General features: G+C 37.2%; 1 protein-coding gene across 4 annotated transcripts in view; it reads right to left on the bottom strand.

Annotated features, from left to right (window-relative positions):
* The window catches only part of c12.1 (spliceosome-associated protein CWC15), a 274,176-nt gene that overhangs the window by 116,345 nt on the left and 138,696 nt on the right, over positions 1-19,135 (bottom strand). For all 4 annotated transcript variants that reach the window (XM_090377905.1, XM_090377903.1, XM_090377906.1 and 1 more), the window contains one exon: positions 7,649-7,747. In XM_090377905.1, coding sequence (XP_090234031.1) covers positions 7,649-7,747 — 99 coding nt within the window. The remainder of the gene's footprint in view (positions 1-7,648; positions 7,748-19,135) is intronic.

Here is a 19,135-nt window from a genome sequence, read left to right as displayed (position 1 = left end):
GTTATGTAAGTGATCCGGACCTAAGTCCCAGATCGGAACGGTCCAATGATAGGCCAAGATTCCCTTAATTGTGGGAAAGTTTTCCGGGATATAAAAGGGCAGACGCCGGTAGAAAAGGGGAAGTTGTTGTTTTGTTTGGAGGAGTTGGTGAGAGGAAAAAAGAGAATTAGAGGAAGGCTAGAAGCCGGAAAACAGAAAAGCAAGGGAGGCAAAGAAGACGCGAATTCAGAAGAATTCACAACCGCCAGAGAGAAAATAGAAAAGCTTGGTAAGGGAAATGGTAAGTTAAAATACCTCCTGCAAGATTCTGGTAGAATGATTCGAACAGAAAATTAACTCACAATAATTCTCACTTGGAAAGAATGATAATATTTTAGCACAGGATAATGATTTTTTTCTAGAACGGTAACACTTATTTGTAATGTGCCTTCAAAACGCTATAATGATTAATGTTTTCTAATGCTCTGATGAAGAGTAGATTAGAGATTTTCTAGTATCAATCGCTAAGTTAAAATAAGAAAAATAGTAACACATTTGTTTGTAATATTTTGCCAATGTATCAGGTGAAAATTCAATGTACCGCTTTTGTTTGATGTCATTAATAAATGTGTTTTGTTTTGGAATAATAGACTTCTTCTCTGCTGAATTTTTGTCCACTAGGGAATAATCCAGGAATAGGAACTAGATATCCTTGGAAGGTTTTAGCGGCATTGAAGATTATATTGTTCAGAATCTTCGATGAAAAATTCACAATGCAGGTCAAAGCCGCAGCCATTCAGGTCCCTACTCCCTGAATGCCGAGGGCCTTAGAGACTAGTCCTACTTCACCACTAGAAAATTAAATTGGGGAGAGAAGGGGGAGTTAGAAACAAACGGTGCCTAAAACGCCATAATTACACTGATGGTAAAAATACTAGAAACCCCTAACTTCCTTCCCCCACCACCTTGTAGCGGAAACACCAACAGGATCAAATATGTCTCTTTTGAGTCAAATGGGTTTGAAGTATACACAGGTTCAAAAACGTGTCAGTATTAATTAATCAGGGGAAATTTTCAGTCACTCTTATTAACTGTTCAGAATTTTCATAATTCTTATTTAAAATAGACATTTGTGAATATAAGGTTAACTTTCTCAATATGAGAAAGACAAAGATAACTGTGCTCTGAATACATTCAGTAAACATTCTTGCATATGCTAACAAGGTCGCCGAGTTTTGTTTTTACTGCCATTATACAGTTTAAATATAATAGCACTGCACTATAAATATAATAGATCTCTCTAAAGCGTGTACATAATGTACACGCTTTAGAGAGATCACACTTTCTATCTTTACTGCATTCAGTAAACTTTGTTAACTGAAAGCAATAAAGCAAAAAAAAAAAAAAAAACAAACTGTTATTATGCAAGCCGGTGATCAGTTGATGGCACTTCAAAACAACAGAGTGTTGGTAAACAATAAAATGCCCAGTGCCTGAATTTAACCGAAAAATATGTTCAATTACATCTGCAAAATTATCTTGGGCTGAGAAATTAAACTTGTTTACATTTTTTCTACCTTTGTTGGCATAAATAAAAGTCGCTATTGAAAGGAAAACATTACATTCAACTGTATACTAAAACAAATGTTTCAGTATACAGTTAATTATAGCAGGATAATTATTTATATGAATAATATGCTGGCAGGGATAAGGAGGTGATTATCCCATTTTATAAGGCAATAGTCAGGATCTTGAGTACTGCATACAGGTCTGGAGGCCTTATTTTAGTAAGGATGTAGAGCTGCTGGAAGGAGAACAGAGAAGGGCAACAAGATTGGTCAAGGGAACAAAGGGGTGCTCTTGCCATTAAAGGCTTCAGTTCTGCAAATTGCAGCATCTGGAGAACTAGGCACCTGTGAGGTGATCTGATTGAGGTGTTTAAGGCTTAATGGATCGAAAGCTCCATGGTGATGAGATTTTTCCTCTTGCTCAGACTATACACATGGGGGGGGGGCACAAATTCAAATTGAGGAAGGACGGTTGCAGAACAGATGTGTGGTTTGCTTGTTGGAACAAACTTCCATGTGTTGTTTGGAAGTCGACAGCTTAAATAAATTCAAGGAAGAACTAGAAAAACTATTTTAGGGAATAAATAGGTGAAATGGGAAGTGACTTTTTTTTTTTTTTTTTTTTTTTTGCTGATGCTGTATAAGCCTGCTTTCTTGCATCGTTTGCCACTACTAATGCTAATACATACACTGATGAGCTAAAACATTATGACCAGTGAGCCTTTATGCAAATCAAAGCAACTGCAGGTGAACTATGGCACGTGTGCGGGTCAGGACACAGTATAAAAACACCTGATACCGAGCTCCGTTAATCAATGTTACTCTTGTTCTTCAGATGGGAAAAGCAGTGAACTTAAGCAAGTTTCACAAAGGCCAAATTGTAAGGGCCAGATGATTGGGTCAGAGCATATCCAAAACGGCACGGCTGGTGGGGTGCTCATGGTCAGCCGTGGTTTGTACATACCAAAAGTGGCCCGAGGAGGGCAAACCCACGAGCCGCTGGCGAGGTGTTGGACAACCACGGCTCATCAATGCATGAGGTGAGCAAGGGCTCTCCTGGATGGTACGTGGCAACAGAAGGGCAACTAGCCGGTAATTGGAATGCTGGTGACGGGAGTAATGTGTCACAACACACAGTACATCAAACCCTGCTGAAAATGGGGCTGTGTAACCGCAGGCCGCTCCAAGTGCCCATGCTAACCACAGTTCACCGGCAACAATGCCTACAATGGGCACGAGAGCTTCAAAACTGGACCTTGAGTGATTGGAAGGCCGTCCTGTTCCACCATGTGGACGGCCGGGTACGTGTGCATCATTTACCTGGGGAAACTATGGTGCCTGGAAAATAAGCCAGTGGTGGCGGTGTCATGTTTTGGCCAATGTTCTGGAGATACCCTGGGTCTGGTCATCCATGTGCTGGGCACTTTGACATCTACCACCTACTTAAACATCATTGCTGACCAGGTACACCCTGGCAACAGTCTTCCCATCTGGCGGTGCTGTCTTTCAGCAGGATAATGCGCCATGCCACACCGCCCAGATTGTTCGAGACTGGTTCGCGGAACATGAGGAAGACTTCCAGGTATTGCCCTGGCCTCCAAATTCCCCAGACATCAATCCCATTGAGCACCTGCGGTTTGTGTTGGAACAGCAACTCCAATCTGCGGCTGCGGTGTCTCAACCACGGACCTTACAGGAGTTAAGGGTGAACTACTAAGGTTCTGCTCATTACGTGTTGGTACCAGATACCACAAGTCACATCTAGAAATCTTGTAGCGTCCATGCCTCGCTGGGTATGAGCTGTTTTGGCTGCACGTGGAGGACCAACATCACATTAGGTAGGTGGTCATAATATTTTGGCTCATCAGTGTATATAACGCTAATTAGTTTAATGAAAAAAATAAAAATAAATAAAAATAAATAATTTTTTGTTAGGCCACTAGAATGGTTCAATTCAAATGCGAAGTCTAAGCAGTGGCAAGGTTAAATCTCTGCAGTAAACAGCAACTGAATTTAAAGATAAAAATATATATAAATAAAATAAAAAAAAAAAATTATTCCCTACAACGGTAGTTGTAGGGAATAATTTTCCCTACAACAATAAAATAATTTTTTATTAAATAATAAAAAATGAACTAGTGGATTGAATGTCTTGCCATGTGACTGCCCTTATCTGGGCAAACCTTATCTGGGTGGCTCTACCTATGATTTCTGCCCACTCAGTGTACATTGGCAGTGATAAAAAAAAAAATTATTCATGCTAGTTCTGTTGAGTGTCTGTTATTTGTGTAGTATCACCAATAGTTGTTTTTAGATAAAAGAAATTAGAAACAGGGTAAACGGAAATTACAAAAGAGGACTTTTACTTTATTATTATTGCACATACACAGTGCAGCAATTGGAAAATGAGACAGATGTCATGAGTGGTTGCTGGTGTTGCAATCTATTAGATGTAAACATGAAATTAAAGAGTGATTATTCCTCGAGTACCACACTCAAGGTCAGTAGAAATTGCCATCATTTCGGAATACTGTGTGAGCTGAACTGCACTTCTATTCTGTATCTGTGTTGTGGAGGGGCAATGGAAGAAAGACCAAAATCAAGTTTTGTGTTCGAAATGATGAAGCATGTGTATGAAGAGAAGTCTGTCTTGTATACGGGTGTTCAAGTGGCATAAACATTTCATCTGTGGAAGAGAATCACTGGAAGGTGACAAACATCTGGCCCAGCAAAAACAGTTTGTATGCCAGAGTTGATTGGAAAGGTGCAGGAAATTATTACCAACGACAGATGGACAATGCTCCAAATTACTTCAGAAGATCTGTGCATTAATAAGGAAACTATTTGACAAATAATAACCCAGGATTTGATAAAACAAAGGACTGTGTGTGTAGTTTGTAACACATTTGTTAACTGACAGGCACACGTTGAATACTGCGGAGAACTCACCGAAAGCAAACCAAACTACCTGAATTTAATCATTACGGGTGATGGAATGTTTTATTTTCAGTATGACCCTGCAACAAAGTGTAGAGTAGAAGTCAGCAAACTAGCCCAAAGCCAATAAAGTTTCAAAAATGAAAACCACATTCATCACATTCTATGATAGCAAGAGAATTGTGCACAAAGAGTTTGTGCCCTATGGTCAAAGTGTTACTGCTGCCTATTATATATTGTTTTGAAACAATTGTTGCAGAGAATCCATTGTGTGCATCCTCAGTATGGAGAATACGATGGTTGGCTTCTCTAGCATAACAATGCATCAAGCCACAAAGGCTCTCATTATTTCCTAGTTTTTTGGCTAGCAAAAAAGTCTGCATACTGTCACACCTACTGTATTTACTAAACTAGTCCTGTGCAACATTTTCAACATATTATTCATACCCATATTTTATTTTTTTTGTCCTCTCTTTTTCCCCACTATATATGGGGGTCAGTGTTTTTATTGATTTCGCATGCAATTTTTACGGCCGGATGTCCTTCCTGACGCCAATCCTCACCCTTTATCCGGGCTGGGGATATGCAGTGGTTATTCCCCGACTTTCCGCATTCTCCGTATTTGGTGGTCACGGGCTCGAACTCCAGTCTAATCAAGAAGCGTGTGCTATGAACTACTGCCCCTGCCCACCTGGCTACGGAGGCGCCATTATTTATACCCATATACATTTTCCATCATTGTATTTTAGATAATAGTAGCATTACTGTAATTCTGCCAAATGTAATACCAAGGAGACTATACACTGATCCAATCTAATGAAGTGTTACAAGTATTTAATAGACTCCTAGCTTTGTTCATGTCTTTTTTTATTTTTTAGTGCATTAAATCAAATACTAATTTATCTCTAACATAATTACCAATTTTCATTCAACTGAATCAGTTTTGCAATAAAGTCTAGTTCTTGGTCATTCTACTTGTAAAGTAAAAAACTTTTTTGGTATATTATGTTTTTAAATACATATTAATCACATAGAGAATGAAGTAACAGTACAAATTTATATTTATTGGTGGCAGTGAGATCTTATTCTGTGTTTTTATTCTTTCATTCTTTTTGATTTTGTCACTTAAGTTTTTATTTCATGATTTTTTTTTAGATTTTTTTATTTTATTAAATTTAAAGTTAGATTACTAAATAAAAGTTAAATAAAAAAAAATACATGCCATAAGAAATAAATTTAAATAACATTAAGTAAAAACAATTAAAATTTATAATAAGAATATTGCAAGTACTGAAAAGGGTATATTAATAATTGAAAACTTTTAAATACAAACATTTACATCAAGGATATGCAACCTCTATTCATCTGTAAGCCAGTATATATGCATATCATTAATGTATGTTTGCTGTTTTCAAGTTCTTTTGAAGGAAATCTGCTCTTAACTTTATAAAAATAATAATTCCCCAGAAGACATATCTATTTATTGCCAGGGATGCCACTACTCATACAAACCATTTCAGGTTTACTATCCCTTCATATTTCTCATATTGCAGAAACTTACAAAACTGGGTTGTTGTGGTAAGTTTCCACAATATGAGAAATGCCAAAGGCTGTAGATGATTTCAATCCATAGAGGAATAGACTTCTGATCTTTCAGGCTACTGAAGGTATCTAGCAAATCACATGTGACTTGGATCACAACATGAGATGTTAAATGAAAAACACCTGGGGTAATTATGCAGTCAGATGTAAAGTTTTGTGGGCAGTGCATACAGGCTGCCAGGACACGCAGCTTTGTCAAAATGCTATACAGGTATTTTTTCAACAGAGATAAGGAGGAGGTGGTTATCCTGTTGTAGAAGGCAATGATTAGGCTACATCTTTAGCACTACATACAGGTCTGGTGGAATCATTTTATGGCAGATGTGGATCGGTTGGAATGGTGCAGAGAATGGCAATGAGACTGATAAAAGAGCTTCATTTAGATCTGATTGAGGGTTTAAAGATTTGAATGGGTTGAGTAAGCACAATGCTGATGGTAATTCTTCCTCTTGCTTAGATCATACAAGGGTGGGGGGGGGGGGGCATAAATCCAAATTGAGGAAAGTTGGTTACAGGATAGATATACAGAAATTTACCTTTAGCCAGCTGATAGTTGATTGTGGAACAAACTTTCATCTGTTGTTCTGGAAGTGGGTAGTTTGAATAAATTCAAGGACGAACTAGACAAACTAATGGAGAGGATAGACAGTTGTGTGGGACTTTTTTTTTTTTGCTGATGCTATGTAAGCTTGTTTTCTTACATAATTTTCACTAGTAGTACTAATATATGACACTTTTAGGTGCGAAGGAGGTCAATTTGCTGAAATCTACATACAGTTTCAAGATCATGGTTCATCAGCCCTGATTATGCTTTTCATTTTGTAATTTCACTTTGGAAAACAGCTGACTTTTTTTTTTCTTTTTTTTTGGGTATTCCCAATACGGAAGACTTTAGTCAATGTTGGTGTTAAAGATTATACAAATTGATACGGCCCCACTCCCAACTACAGAAAAACAACAACAAAAAGAAAAAGGGTATCAGATGCCATGTAAGTCACAGAAGGTTAAAATTTTAATGGTAAAATAAGAAATATAGGTTTGACACACTTTTCAGCAGCTTTCTGTGAGTCATGAAATTGGGCTATAGCCACAAAATGACCATTCTTATGCGTATTGACCTGCAATAATCTTGCTACTTTTTAGTGAAATTTTCAAAATCAATGAATGAATAATATCAACAGAATACATCAGCCTCTGTTGCCAATTACATTAAAGCAGGGACTCAAAGTGTTCTAAATTGAGACAGTGTATATTTATTATTTGGTTATATTAAACTAAAAATACACATATGAAAAGCACAAAAACAGAGAAATGGCCATATTATGATAGTGTTACATGGAATTTTAAAATGATACATCAAATGACAGACTTCAAAAACTAGAATCATTGTTGGTGTGTATTTTGTGTTCAGCTTGGTCTAAAAATAAACTTTCATACTAAATTTTCACAGTAAAACAAACTTAATGTCACAGGTAAATCATTTTATAAATAACAACGAATAAGTTTAGAAAAAAAAAAAAATATATATATATATATATATAGGCAAACTATGAAATACCTACCCTCTTTGCTTCTTCTTGTGCTCTCTCTTTTTTAATACGATTCAATTCTGCCATCAGTTCTGCTGTATCATCTTCATCACTGTCATTACTGTCTTCATCCTACAGTAGAAATACAATGTGAACATACAAAGCATCATTGTCTTAAAGACAGCATAAACACCAGTAACAGTAATAATAATAAAAAATTAACTAACTTGATATGCAGGTATGCAATTTGATCAATTCTATAACTACACTCTCATATTTAACCCCAGGGGCTCACATCTGGTGAGTATGGGTTTGGCACACCCAGGGTCCTGAGCTGGATATCATCATTCTTCTCTTTCTTGGTGATTCCCTTTTACTTTTCTCTTTCTCTCTCTCTCTCTCTCTCTTAGGATAACTGGGGAAATTTTTTTTTTTGGCGGTGCAGCATAAGCCTCAGGCTTCCTTGCACCATATAGCTAATAATAATAATATCAAATGTGTGTGTGCACATGCTGTAATACTATACACATTCAAATATCACACTTTTTTTAAAAAAATGGTAAAATATTTACACAAATTTTTTATTTGACATTTTATGACAAAATTTCTTCAGCTTCTTTAGCATTAGTAGTTGTAAATTATGCAAGGAAACAAGCATACACGGCACCACAATAAAAATAAAACAAAAAAAAAAAAAAAAAAAGTCACCTCACCTGTACATTTCCTCTAATAGCTTGACCAATTCTTCCTTAAATTTATTTAAACTGCTAATCTTCACAACACCAGGTGGAAGTCTGTTCCAACAAACAATCAGTCTATGCATCCTTTTTAGTTTAAATTTATGTTCCCCTATGTGAGTGTCATCTGAGCCAACAGTTAGAATACTATCCATGAATTCTTGAATAGATGTACTCAATCCATTTAATGATTTAAACACTTCAATCAGATCTCCTCACAGGTTTCCAGATGTTAAAGTTCGCAGAATTAGTCTTTCTTGGCAAGACTTCAATTCTGCATATCCCAGTCTAATTTTGTTGCTGTTCTCTGTTCCAAAAGAACCATATCCTTCCTAAAATGATGCTTCCAGACCTGTATATAGTTCTTCTCAAGATATAGCCTAACCATTTATGTATTGTCCTCTTGTATATGACCATATTACCTAATCATATACAAGAGGACAATCACTTCTTTCTCCCTGCTAGCAAAATCCCATTTTGCTAGCAGGGAGAAAGAAGAAAGAAAGAAGCAGGGAGAACACTGGCAAAACCTCATGAGCTTTCCTAGCATCCTGTACAACTATCCTCAGGACTGTTTCTCCACTACCAGAATAACACACCCAATTGTTATTTCCCTTTGATTACTGCTTCCACATGTAGTACCTTGAATTTTTTAATATTAAACCTTATTTTCCACTTCAGTTCATTTGGCTAATTTTTCTAGATCTTGTTGCAGCATCATACTCTGATTTTTTCCATTAACATTATACTTGACATGTTTTCATCAATATCGTTAATACTGCAAAAAGCAAGGGGCCCAGTACTTTAGTGTTTTCAATATTAACAATACTGGGGGCCTCTACTAATAACATTAGTCCAAGAAGAAGAAGAGCAGTGCCCATTAATAACCACTCTCTGACCCTGATGTCACACTGATCCAATTTGTACAGTAGTCTTTTGTGTGGAACAGTATCAAAAACTTTGCTGAAATCTAAATATATAATGTCAATATTATTTTTTTGTATCCAGTTCCTTTATTTGTTACTACATTGGAGTAGCCAATCAGATTACTCCTTAACAAACCTGTGCTGTGATTGCCATATAACTATTATTGTCAAGATTGTCCTGAATGACTTCTTTAACCACACTTGCACCATTAATTTCTCTGGAACAGAAGTTAAGCTTAAATGTCTATAATTACTCACTTCTCCTTTCATTCCCTTTATGAACAGGGCAGAATCTGGACATCTCCAATCCATACAAACCTCCCTTGCTTCTTTTTGCTGCTTCTTTTATTATAAATGGACAAATTGCAATATCTCAAGGTGCCTTATTTATTTTTTGCTTAACAGTTTCTCTACCACTTTCCTCTTCTCAGTTGTCACAAAATCATTTAACTCCCAGTTATAATTTTGCATACTTATTGTATGGCCATCTCTAAACACTTCATGTGCCCATGTACATCCAAAATATTCACTCAGTTTTCACAAATCAAAAGAGGATCATCAATAGATATATCAATCATACCTAGTGGGGCCAACAGTGTTAACATAATTTGGATTTTGAAATTATTAGATTTGAAACGAAATAATCAAAGATGCATTTATGGATCATTTGACCTCAACCCCTTCCTTCCTATCTTGAGCTCTGTGTGCTAAAATCACCCTGTTCACCTAATGTTATTCATAATACCTTTTAAAGGAAAGAATTTCTAGGTTTTTTTCTATTAAAAATTCAAGAACTCTTATTCATATTCTTTTGAATATGTTAAAAAAAAGATGTAATGCCAAATTTCTATAAAACACATAGTCATAGGCTGATTATGATAAATACAGCCTGCCAATTAAATAATAGGACTGATTTTTTCCTGTCCGCAGGAAAACATCGTGCAAAAAATGGTTTGAATGGTGCACTATATATAAAAAAAATAGTGCACTTTTTGAACCACTAGAGTATGCACTTTCGATAGAGTGCATGTGCGTGAGCACCACTTCAGTAGTTCCCCAGTTGCAGCAGTAACAAGGTGTTGGTAGTGCTCTGTGTCAGAAATTTTAAGATGGAGTAACATTCAGTAATTAAATTTTATTTTAAGTTGGGTAAAAGTGCAACAGAAGCATCCAAAGACCTAAAATGGTTTATGGAGAGGAGTGTCTATCCTGTGTTTGAGTGGCTTGCATGCTTTCATGATGGTGCAAGTCAACTGAGGACAACCCTAGACCGGGAAGGCCGGTTTCCATTCAAACTGAAGGAAACATCAAGAGAGTCTGCAACCTTGTGAACGAAGACCCAAAGAAACACCACATCTGATTACTTAATAAATGCTAATTCAACTCTCAATATTTTCGCCTATTCAACAAGAAAATAGTCCATATATCGAAAAGAGCAGCGAAGATACAACTCCGTCCAGACCCCCATAACCAGCCCGCAAAACAACCATAGGTAATCAGAGTATGAGAGCAAAGTTCACCCTAAGGCTTCCACTCCAACAAGAACCACTGGATCCAGGATAGTAAAACTTGGCATCTTTCTTTTGGTTAATAGATATAATCCCTCTCCCATGAATTAACTGTTGGCAGCACCTATTGCCAGTATGCACATCAAGTTCTGTTAGCATCAGCAAGTAGGAATCTGCCAGCAGGCAAGAATCGTCTGATGATGGGTATCGTTAAGATGCCTGGAAATGCCACCTTAAAATGTATTCCAGTTGGGCTATATTATTAATTTCATTTTTGGTATACGAGTGATTAAATATAGTAATTAATCTTCCTTATTACTGTACTTTTCTATCTCAGTGTTACGGTGATAGTGCTATAGTTTTTAATTTAAATTTAACTAAAATCAAGTTTCAGAGTATAGCAACAAAACAGAGCTCAGAGCAACAAGAGTGCTTTAGGAAGTGGAGCTTACACTCATGAATGACAGGCAGCACAGTGTGATCACCAGAAGCAAAGGACAGTTCCACAGGAAGTAGCTATCATTGATGATTCTACTGTCAGAGAAACCAGAAACATGCTGGTCAAAAAAGGAGAGATGGAGAATAACTACCGTATTTCCCCATGTATAAGACACACCCTTTTTTGAAAAATTTGGGGTCTAAAAACTGGGTGCGTCTTATACAGTAGTTGTAGATTTTTTTACTTGCATTTCCCACCTTTTCGCATTTGTTGTCTTTGCGCTCATTGTTTCGCACTTGTTACCGGTAATATTAGGTTACGTTTTGCCACATTCTGCCCAGAAGTGGCTCAGAAAAGATTTTCGTACAGTGCTGAATTCAAGTTAAAAGTGATCCAGTTTGCAAAAGTGAATGGAAATCGTGGTGCTGAATGTAAGTTTGGTCCTCCTCCAACTGAGAAAACAATCCGAAACTGGCTACGGGAAGAAGAAACCCTACTGAAAAGGCCATGAGAGGCAAGTTAGCAAAATGGCCTGATTTAGAGAGGGAATTGAAGATATGGATTGAAGAGCAAAGAGAAATTGGAATTCCTGTGTCCACAAAGATGGTTCAGCATGAGGCAAGAAGAATTGCTGATGAAAAAGAAGTTACTGATTTCAAAGGGGGACACAATTGGTGCTTCAGATTCATGAAACGGAATGGACTAAGCATGCGTACACGAACCAGACTTGCCTAAAAGATGCCTGAAAGCTATGAGCAGAAGGTCCTTGAATTTCATCGTTTTGTCATTCAATGTCGGAAGACACATCAGTTTGAGTTGGGACAGATTGCAAATATGGACGAAGTCCCCCTTCAATTTGATGTCCCAAGTAACAGAACTGTTGATAAGAAGGGGGTGAAAACTGTAACTGTGAAGACAAGTGGACATGAAAAGAGCCATTACACAATTGTTCTAGTTTGTTGTGCCGACAGAACCAAGCTGCCTCCTATGCAGATTTTCAAATGCAAAACAATGCCAAAAGAAGACATTCCTCGAGGAGTGATTGTCCACGTTCATGACAAGGGTTGGATGGGATGAAGATCTGGTTTGAGAAAGTTTGGAGCAGGAGACCAGGTGGGCTCTTACACAAACCTGCCCTATTGGTGCTTGATCAGTTCAGGGCACACATAATAAAAAAACACAAAGAAGATTGCTGCAGAGCAAAAAACAAAACTTGTCGTCATACCTGGAGGCTTGACATCCCAGCTCCAACCACTTGATGTCAGCATTAACAAACCCTTCAAAGCTGCCATGAGAGACGAATGGAACCAATGGATGAAGTCTTCTGGGGATAATTTGACACCAGCAGGAAGTGTGAAGAACCCAACTATAGGAGAAGTTTGTACCTGGGTGAAAAGATCCTGGGATCATATAAAGATTGAGATCGTTCTCAAGTCATTTAAGAAGTGTGGCATTTCAAATGCCATAGATGGAACTGAGGACGAAGCAATATATGAAGACAGAGATTCATCATCAGACACAGATGAGGACAAGCTAATGGATGGGAGTTGTATAAATTTTATGATGAATAAAACTTGAGTTCAATAACTTTATGTAATACATTTTTTTTCAAATTTGGGGCCCCAAAATTAAGGTGCGTCTTATACATGGGGAAATACGGTATATTCTGCGAGGAGCGACAGTTAATCAACAAGGGTTTCAAGACTATTACTCAGGATTTTAAAAACTAAAGGTTATAATGATATATGCCTAACATTGAGCCATGATGATGAAGAGGTTGAAGAAATGTACACCGAAATTGAGACTTCTAGATGAACAGAAAACTCACTACACTATTATTATGGGGGACTTCAATGTTAAGGTTGAAAAGAGACAAAACAATGCAGAAATGGAAGCTAAGGAATTTTGGAATTAGCGAAAGAAATGAAAGAGGCGAAAGAATTGAAAAATTTGCAGAATCTCAAGGAATGTCAGTAACGAACACTTTTATTCAAGAAAAGGGAAAACAGAAAGTGGACATGGAAGAGCCCAAATGGATTAACAACTAATGAAATTGACTTCACCCTCACTAACAGAAGATATGTGAATGATGTTACTGTCCTGAACAAGGAAAATGTTGGAAGTTATCACAGAATGGTAAGATCCATACTTGATATAGATGAAAGAAAAGAGTTGAAAAAACTGAATCGAATAAATAATACAAAGGTTTTTGAGATAACAGAAGATGAGAAAACGCAGTATGTACTGGAACTTAACAAGTTTGAGCTTCTGAAGACCTTTCAGGACCAAGATACCGATGAGGAATACAACAATTTTCTGAAAGTGATAAAGCCCAAGAGACCTATAGGCAAAAACAAATCTAAAGAAGAAAAACTTAGTCAAGAAACACTTGTCATGATGAACCGAAGATGACAAATGAAGTGCAAGATAAACACTGATAAGGACAGAATTGAGTATATACTAAGTTATGCAAAGCCATTAGAAAGAGACCCAGAGAGGACAACATTAAACACAAAAAAAAAAATAAAAATAAAAATAAAAAGAACAAGCATTAAGGGAAAACAAAGGACTTAAATCAGCAATCATGAGCAATAATACAGAAAGGCAAATGATATTGAAACTGAAGGACAGTGATGGTGTACTTATAAATAGCAAAAGACTACTATATATTATAAAAGGAGCAAGGAAATGATGCAAGCAGTGGGGAAGATGGACCACAAATTAGCAACACATACGATATACCCGATATCCTTCCTGATGAGGTAGAACATGCGTTGAAGAGAATGAAGAATCAAAAAGCCCCAGGTGAAGATGAAGTTACTGTACAGTTGTTAAAAGTGAAAGAAAGAGACATGACACAAACTGGCAAGACTCTTCACAAAATACATTAGGAAAGGCATGACCACTAAGGAGTGGAATAATGCAATCATAATTTTGCTACATAAGAAAGGAGACGAATAAGAAATTGGAAATTATAGACCAATTAGCTTGTTGTCCCACATCTACAAGTGTTCACAAGGGTCATTACTAACAGATTAGAAAGAATACTTGACAAGAATCAATTGAAAGAGCAAGCTTGTTTTAGGACAGGATTCTCAACTATGGATCACCTTCACATAATATCACAGCTAATGGAGAAAGCAAATGAATATAAAACACCATTATGCCTGGCATTTGTGGATTATGAAAAGGCAACCCAGACACCCCATACATTATTATGTTTAAGAAAATATATGAGAAAGCTATCTCCTTTATTAGACTAGACCAGTGGTTTTTAACCGGTGTGCCACAGCACACTAGGGTGCCGCAACAACATTCTTGGGGTGCTGTACAATTTGGGTTTAAGTTACTTAAAGTTATTATTTTTTTTGAAATTTATACATTTCATTATAAAAAGGTGTACAGAATCCATTGTACTGTATCTTTTTAATTTTGTGGTGATCTATAATTGATCTTTATTTAGTACCTCTATATAAAGAATAAAATTATTATATATTAAAAGGTCAAGAACTACTGCGTTAGGTATTTATTTTGGCTTAGGGGTGCCGTGAAAAATTTACTAAGACACTAAGGGTGCCGTGAACCGAGAAAGGTTGGGACCCCTGGACTAGACAAAGACTAGAAAATTTATGACTGAGAAAGGAGTTCAAAAAGGAGACATAATATCTTTGAAGTTGTTTACTGCTTCGAAGATATTATGCTGCCTTTTGAAGAAGAATCGATGCTGCCTTTTGAAGAAGCTTTCAGAAGAATGAACTGGTCGCAGAAAGGAGTCAATGTGAATGGAGAGTACCTAAACCATTTACGATTTACAGATAATATTATGATCATAAGCCACAATCCCAAAGAATTAGAAGAAAATCTTAATCAGTTATGCAGAGTTAGTAAGGATTTTGGACTAAAGATGAATATGGCTAAAACAAAAGTAATAATTAATAAATATGCCACAGAAAGAGATATAATTATTGGAGCAGTAATTGAAAAGGTGGATTCATATACTTATCTGGGAAAGTCATTAGCTGTAATAATGATAAATGGCTGGAAGTGAAGAGAATAAATTTCGGATGGTGGCATTCAGGAAATAGTCACATACTGAAAAGCAATATCCCAATTTGTCTGAAACGTAAAATAATGAACCAGTGTATACTCCCCACGATGACTTATGGAAGTGAAACTTGGGCACTCACCAAAAGAATGGAAGAGAAGCTGAGAACTACACAGCGAAGAATGGAGCGAATTATACTGAGAATCAGACTGTTAGATAAGAAGAGGAAACACATGGATTAGGCAGAAAACTCAAGTAAAGGACATTCTTATCAAAACTAAAGAACTGAAATGGTCTTGGGCAGGACACATAGTTCGAAGACATGATGGACTAAGAAAATAACAGACTGGTACCCAAGAGGAGCTAAAAGAAAACCTGGAAGATAACAACGGAGATGGACAGATGAAATTCACGAGTTCGTGGGTAGTAAATGGATGGCCATTACACAAAACAGAAGGAATTGGAAAGTTGCTGGAGTAGCCTTCATCCTGCAGTGGATTGAAAATGGCTCATAACGATCACGAACAATATAATATAAAGACTGTTGTGAGTTCCAGCCAGGCCACAAATTCCTGGCTCTGGATTATTATCTCTGTAGCAATCTACTCCACATCAAGCCAATACAGAATAATTTGTTGCCCCACTGCTGCAGTGATCTTGTTTGTTTGTGTGGCCATCAGTTCCTCTAGCTGTGGCCTAGAGGCAACCATGACATCCAGAGGTTTCTTAGGTTTTAGAGGTTGGTTGCGTGGTTGTTTTAGCATTTTATGGCAGGTTTTAAAAGTGTTTGTATTGGTATACAGCTGCACTGCTCTTAATTGGTCGTTCTTTGGCTTAGTCCTTAGTCTGGTTTGGTTACTGTTTTTGCTCAGGTTGACTTAAGTTTGCTCACTTCCTTCTTTTCCTCTGCTTCACAGAAATCAGTTGGACTAGAGTTTCAGGCCTTGGTGTTAAATTCAAGCCAGTCTTCCTCTTGGCCATTCTAGGCAGCTACCAGCCTGATGTGTCTCCTTGGTTTCACAACCGGTAATGTGATCATGTTCTTGATTTCCAATCCTCTCATTTTTGTTACACGGGGATCAAAATTAATGGGGTTGTACAAATTCGGTATCTGTAGTCAATAGGGGATTCAAAAATGAATCTGCTAATACCTCACTTATGGATTTACAGAAATTTTGGCACAGCTATCCAAAAAAAAATAAAATAAAATAAAATAAAAATAATAAAAAAAAAAATAAATAAAAATACTCAATTGGGGGGGGGGGGGTAAGCATGGGAAATGAAACTATTGTAACTATCACTAATAATTTGCATGCAATCCTTATCTAAGACAGAAGTGCTAACGCGCCTCTGTTTTCCAGCCTTCAGCTGAAGTTAAATGTCCTTGAGGTAGTCACATACATTCTCTCAGATATAACACGCTGGAAGTCTGAAACGCTGATGGAAATGATATTCAGGTGACACTGATTGAATTTTGCAAATTCTGGTCTTTCTGTGGCAACCAAATCCTCTTCTTTCATTTTCATGATGGTGGAATCGCTAGTAACCACGGATGTAACCAATGTGCAAGTCGTGAAATGTGGCAACTAGTATTCCAGAGGTGACCACCTAGGTGTGAACCAATGTAAGCAGGGGTCATGGTGTGGCCTCCACACCACACAGAGGAATGCTGCCCCTCATCAACCAGTGCAATACCACCACTTTGCTTATTGGAGACTTGTAGTGGTGGAACCCATGTTTAGTCATAAGAGCAAAGCTCTGGCAACCCCTCCATCACATCACTTCCATCATGCAGTATAATTGATATCTTTTAAGGTTATGATGGGCAGCATGGCGAGATCCAATTTTCCTACCATTTTAAGAGTATAGCTATAAAACGGTGTTCACAGGCTACTGCTAAATAGTTCACTACACTGAACCTATCGGTAACCCTCTAAGAGGCTTCCAGTTCAGCTAGTGTATAATCTCATTGACTCAACTCTACCAGATAGTGACTGGAGGGAGTGTGAGATGTGTGTGTGTACGTGGTGGGCATTGGCAAGGCCACAATATGTCAAACAGCTGGATATATTTTTGCTGTGTGTATGCCACATCCAAATTTTTTTTTTTTTTTTACTTTATACATGTTCTCCCCCATTCCTTCCTATTGAATATATCATGAATAGTCAAACTAATAGAACAAACTTATCTGCAAAACGATCTAAGCCTCCCAAACACTTCCTTGTTCATTTCACAATTTTACATGGTCTCAGTTCCAATCTCAGTGATGTCCATTTCCACTTATAGTCTGCTAACCATCCCACTTACTTTTTCTGACAGAATGTCAATTATCAGTTTAACTGCTCATATCAGATGTCCAAATTATTTGCTGTGCGATTACTTTTGCTTCAAAGGTAGTACTTGTGCATATATCTGCTCTGATAATCCCTTTCAGTGGAATTAATTTGAAATCACCACTTTTCTATCTTCTCTGGCTTAAAATCTCTCTACCCCATTCTGTCAAATTCATCTGTTGTCTCTGTTCTCTCAACTCCACTAACCAACTGGAACTCTTTGAGTTACTCTTTGAAACTTGACCTTCTCCAGTCCAACTCGCTAACAGAAGTATTTTCCTTGGTGATTTTACTGTTCACAACTCAAGCTGGTTTCTGCTTTCTATAAACACAGATGCAGCTGGGTCAACATGTCAAGGCTTTTGCGAGTATCAATGACCTTGTGCAGATTGTTCATTTACCTACCAGAATACCAGACAATCCTAACCACAACACCAACCCTCAATCTTTTTCCTACAAACAACTTTTCCAAATACATGGTCAAGGCGAGTGGTCCCCTAGGCACCTGAGATCACAACCTAGTGATAATCTCTTCTTCAATGGAGCCTTTTTCTCATGGCCATTCTCAACTACTTGTTATTTGGCATTACAAGAATGCAAACTGGGGTGATCTGCAAGATTTCTTTTCTTCTTTTCCTTGGTTGTATTACTCTTTTAAATCGTACAATGTGAATGTTAGCTTGGATCATATCATTGAAATTATTCTTGTAGGAATGAACTGCTTTATTCCGCACTCCAACTTAAAATCTCATCCTTTATCTAAAACTTGGTTTTTACAATAAACGTGCTAAGGCTGTTTAAGATAGGAATGTTGCATATTGCAATATTCAAATTTCCAGGTTCATTTTCTGCCTTCTCCAAAGCTTGCAACAATTATAAAGCAGTTATTAATCAGTTCAAACTAGATTTTGAACAGGCTGAGAGTAGAAAACTTGCTTCTTGTGCAAATGGTAGTTGAGTATTCTGGTATCTTGCCAAAGCTAATGGCCACAACTTTTGCCCATCTCTATTCCCACCTCTGCCAAATGGATGGTTCTATTGCCGCCTCAGCTAAAGATAAAGCAGACTTGCTGGCATCCTAATTTTCTTCTAACTTGTGTATTGATGATTTTGGTAAACAATCTCCTGCCATTCCCAGTACACTCCATTCAATGGCTCCTGTGATCTTCTGTCAAAAGGATGTGAGAAGAATTTTGAACAGTCTTGATGCCAATAAAGAACCAGGTCCTGATAGTATTTCTCCACGTTCTCAAAATCTACACTCCTTAACCTATTCCAGTTCTGTGTCACTTTTTTTTTTTTTTTAATTTCTTATTCCACTGGTGTTTTTCCTTCTGCTTGAAAATTTGCTCATATACAGCCAGTTCCTAAAAATGGAGACAAATTCTTCCCAACCAGTTATTGTCCCATTGCAATTACCTCTACTGGTAAGTGCAATGGGACAATAACTGGTTGGGAGGAATATTCTCCATTTATAAATTAATGGAGAAATCCATTAACTACCAACTATCTAGAAATCTTCCATCTGATTA

This window comes from Mastigoproctus giganteus, chromosome 7 (assembly GCF_048544385.1).
Source record: "Mastigoproctus giganteus isolate SK-2022 chromosome 7, ASM4854438v1, whole genome shotgun sequence".
Classification (NCBI taxonomy): domain Eukaryota; kingdom Metazoa; phylum Arthropoda; class Arachnida; order Uropygi; family Thelyphonidae; genus Mastigoproctus; species Mastigoproctus giganteus.
The sequence above is the reverse complement of the archived record's forward strand: the minus strand, read 5'-3'. Positions and strand labels throughout refer to the sequence as shown.